At 46.4% G+C, this 4508-nt stretch overlaps 1 protein-coding gene across 1 annotated transcript; it reads left to right on the forward strand.

Annotated features, from left to right (window-relative positions):
* Positions 1-598: 598 nt before the first annotated feature.
* LOC135680725 (probable polyol transporter 6) lies at positions 599-2344 on the forward strand. Its single transcript, XM_065194869.1, has 2 exons — positions 599-750; positions 848-2344. Exons 1-2 carry the CDS (start codon positions 648-650, stop codon positions 2278-2280), a joined length of 1536 nt encoding a protein of 511 aa, XP_065050941.1. The 5' UTR covers positions 599-647; the 3' UTR covers positions 2281-2344.
* The last annotated feature ends 2164 nt before the right edge of the window (positions 2345-4508 follow it).

Here is a 4508-nt window from a genome sequence, read left to right on the forward strand (position 1 = left end):
TTGAATAAGATAAACTATTATCAAAACTAATTAATAATATCAAATATTTTAAATAGTAAAAAATAGTTTGTGATATTTAAATATAAACATATTCAAATATATACAAGTATAAACACAATCAAATATATCCAAATAGAACTATAAATCAATAATTTTCTCCATGAACATCATTTTTTTCAATTTTCATGCATAGATATAGGTGCAAGATAGATCTTATGTAAATAATATATATATATATATATATATATATATTTATCTTTATGATGTAAGGAATCTTAGAAACCGCTCCCTTTAATTGCATGTACAAAATAGTAGACATATTGAGGAAGGTCACAAGACATGCACAGCATGAAAACGAATGGGAAAGTGGTATAGTGGATAAGAATCGATTAACGGATGGCCAGCCTGCAGTGGGATCTTCGTAGAACCCTACAGCTCCCCGCAGATCGGATGGCTTGTGGTCATCGTGCTCTTTCCACGTAAACTCACTTTCGGATCAGTGTCTACCGATCCATAATTAAGATATTGTCGTTGAGCTTTGGTCTATATATATAAGAGATTGCAGAAGCTATTGCATCGACACAGAGAGAGAGAGAGAGAGAGAGAGATTGCAGAAGTTATTGCATCGAGAGAGAGAGCGAGAGAAGATGGAGGGACAGGGAGAGAGCGGTGTGTCGGCAAGAGGAGCGAAAACGTATGCCTTTGCCTGTGCTATCATCGCTTCCATCATCTCCATCTTGATGGGCTACGGTGATCTGTTCTCTCCTCCGCCCTCCATCTCGTTCCTTTTTAATTGGTTGCGTTCATGCGATGCGCGCGTGTTGAATGATGATCGATGGATGCGCAGATACCGGAGTGATGAGCGGCGCCATGCTGTTCATGAAGGAGGATCTCAACATACAGGATGAGCAGGTGGAGGTGCTTGCGGGGATCATGAACATATGCGCGTTGGTCGGATCCTTGACCGCCGGGAGGCTGTCCGACTGGATCGGCCGGCGCTACACCATCGTCGTTGCCTCCATCATCTTCTTCGTAGGGGCGGTCTTGATGGGCTTGGGTCTCAACTACGGCATGCTCTTCTCCGGGAGGTGCATCGCGGGCGTCGGGGTCGGCTACGCCTTGATGGTCGCTCCTGTGTACTCGGCGGAGATCTCTTCCCCGTCCTCCCGCGGCTTCCTCACCTCCCTCCCGGAGATCTGCATCAGCGCCGGCATTCTGCTCGGGTACGTCTCCAACTACTTCCTGCGGCACCTCCCGCTCAAGTACGGCTGGCGTTTGATGCTCGGTGTCGCCGCGGTGCCTTCGGTCATGCTGGCCGTGGGGATTCTGGCCATGCCGGAGTCACCGCGGTGGCTGGTCATGCAAGGCCGCCTCAGGGACGCCCGGGAGGTGCTGCTGCGGGTGTCGAACACGAAAGAGGAGGCGGAGCTGAGGCTACGGGAGATAAAGGCGGCCGCGGGCGTCGACGAGAGCTGCACCGACGACGTCGTCGAGCCGGTCGCCACGCACCGCGGGGAGGGCGTCTGGAAGGAGTTGCTGCTCCGGCCCACCCCTGCGGTGAGGCGCATCCTCATCGCCGCCCTCGGCATCCATTTCTTCGAGCACGCTACCGGGATCGAAGCCGTGGTGCTCTACACCCCGAGGATCTTCAAGAAGGCGGGGATCAGCAGCAGGAGCAAGCTCCTGTTCGTCACCATGGGCATGGGGGTCACCAAGACGGCCTTCATCCTGGTGGCCACCTTCCTGCTGGACAAGGTGGGCAGGAGGCCCCTGTTGCTGACGAGCGTGGCCGGGATGATCCTGTCCCTCTCGAGCTTGGGGATCGGGCTCACCATGGCGGATCACAGCCAGCAAACGCTGCCATGGGCGCTCGGCCTCTGCATTGCCTCCCTGCTCTTGTTCGTGGCCTTCTTCTCCGTCGGCCTGGCGCCCGTCACCTGGGTCTACAGCTCGGAGATATTTCCCCTGAGGTTGAGAGCACAGGGAGCCAGCATGGGGGTGGCTGTGAACAGGCTGATGAATGGAACGGTGTCCATGACCTTCATCTCTCTCTACAAGGCCATCACCATCGGTGGTGCCTTCTTCCTCTTCGCAGGCATTGCGGTCTTGGCCTGGATCTTCTTCTTCTTCTGCTGCCCCGAGACGAAGGGGGTGTCCCTGGAGAGGATCGAGGAGGTCTTCAGCAAGGGATGCGATGGAAGCTCAGTGGCCGAGGACGAGGGAGTTGCCATGGCGAATGTAGCTTCTCCAAATGGTCACGTAAAATCATCCGAGTCATGATACCATACTATTCTGCTTCCTCAAGATGATATATGTAGAAATGAATAGAAAATGACAAAGCCGATGCTTGGCTGGCTTTTATACTTATATTTTATCGGTGAAGGGTGGTTGGCTGCTCCTCCTTAAGCTTTTAGTATCATCAAATGTTCATTTATTGAATAATCTTTCTGTCCGTTATGCAAGGAAGAACAACTAGGAGTGCGGGGTCTGTTAGGGTAGGGCATGCTTTAAACATATATGGGATGGGATGGGGATTAAACATATATGTTATCAAAAATTAATGCTACATGCGATTAAGCGTGCGACCTTTTTTGAAATATGATCGAGGGCAACAAATTATTCAGGACCGATGACACGATCGAGGGGAAGCTAAGAGGACGGGTTTGGTCTGTTGGGCTGATGGCCCATATTCAACCAATGTGGGCTTTATCAGCCCACAGCTCACACCCCCTCTTAACCTAACCCTAATTAAGATTAGGGGGGTGTGGTGGCTGTGTTTTAGAGGCAGATTAAAACTATAAAAAGGCAGCAACGAGGCAGATCTTTATAGCGACGAGATTCCAAAGAGAAGAAGGAGAACAAGGCAGAAGAGGAAGAGAAAGAAAGGGAAGAAGACAAGGACAACGCAGAGAGACTGTTCACAATCATCTAGCAGTGTTCTCATCTCAGGTTAGATCAAATCTATAGTAGGCTCTTGCTGTGATTACTTGGGAGGTTTTAGATATTGTGGGCAGTAACGTGATCCTTGTATCTCAGTTATTCTCTTGTGGTTGTTGCTTGGGTTTTGGGCAAGAGATTGAGATTTGTATATTCATTATTCTCATAGTGGATTATCTCTAGTTTGCCCCGTGGTTTTTACCCTTCACATTGAAGGGGTTTTCCACGTATATCTTGGTGTTCTGTTTGATTGTGTTTCCATTTTATTCCGCTGCGTATTTTGGTCTTCTAGTATTTGTTCCTATACAAAGGTTATTCCTGTTTATATCCCCATCAACTGGTATCAGAGCGGGGTTTTGGTGATTTAATTTTTGTATTTGAACATGGAGGCCAGTAATATTTCTCGCATGATTAGTTTGAATGGAAATAATTGGATGATATGGAAACCAAGAATGGAAGATCTCTTGTATTGCAAAGATTTGTATGGACCTTTGCAAGGGGATAGTGCAAAACCTACAACTATGATAGATGATGAGTGGAAGAGGTTAGATCGAAAAACAATTGGATTTATTAGACAGTGGCTTGATGATAGTGTATTTCACCATGTTTCTACTGAAATTTCTGCATATTCTCTTTGGAAAAAATTGGAAAGTCTCTATGAAAGAAAAACAGTTGGCAACAAAGCTTTTTTGATCAGAAAACTTGTGAACCTAAAATATAGAGAGGGTGCTTCTATTGCTGAGCATTTGAATGAAATGCAGAGTATTACTAACCAGTTATCCTCTATGAGAATGTCTCTTGATGATGAGTTGCAGGCATTGTTACTTCTCAGTTCATTACCAGAAAGTTGGGAGACACTGGTGGTTTCCCTTAGTAATTCTGCGCCAGATGGTATTGTCACTATGAGTCAAGTAACAAGCAGTTTGTTGAATGAGGAGTTGAGAAGAAAGAGTTCGGCAACATCTCAGAATGATTCACAGGCACTTATCTCAGAGAACAGAGGAAGGTCAAAGTCTAGAAGCAGTTCACGTATGGGTAGGAGCAAGAAAAGATATTGTTTGCTATAACTGTGGTGAGAAAGGACATTACAAGAATCAATGTAAGCAACCTAAGAAGAACAAGAAAAAGGGAAAAGAAGTGGAGTCTACAGAGTCAAAGGATAATACTACAGCTACAGTGCAGGGTGGTGATTATTTGATTTTGTCTCCTTCTGATGATATTTTTTCTTGTGTGTGTCAGGATCTTGAGTGGGTGATTGACACAGGTGCTTCTTATCATGCTACACCACGGAGGGAGTTTTTTGCTACATATAGGTCTGGAAACTTTGGTGTTGTCAAGATGGGCAACTATGGCACAGTAGACATCATTGGCATGGGTGATATCCATTTAAAGACCAACCTTGGCTGTAAGTTGGTACTTAAGGATGTGAGGCATGTGGTTGACTTGAGGCTAAATTTAATTTCAGTTGGAAGACTAAATGATGAAGAGTATGAAAGCAGATTTCACAAAGGGCAATGGAAGCTCAGTAAGGGTTCTCTTGTTATAGCTAATGGAAAGAAATGTCATACTTT

Source organism: Musa acuminata, chromosome BXJ1-1 (assembly GCF_036884655.1).
Source record: "Musa acuminata AAA Group cultivar baxijiao chromosome BXJ1-1, Cavendish_Baxijiao_AAA, whole genome shotgun sequence".
NCBI classification, from domain to species: Eukaryota; Viridiplantae; Streptophyta; class Magnoliopsida; order Zingiberales; family Musaceae; genus Musa; species Musa acuminata.

What these genes read in the sequence shown, in the direction of transcription:
- LOC135680725 (XM_065194869.1), top strand. Translation starts at nt 648, where the DNA reads ATGGAGGGACAGGGAGAGAGCGGTGTGTCGGCAAGAGGAGCGAAAACG. An exon ending in CTCCATCTTGATGGGCTACG is followed by an intron (nt 751 to 847) that starts GTGATCTGTTCT and finishes ATGGATGCGCAG; the next exon opens with ATACCGGAGTGATGAGCGGC.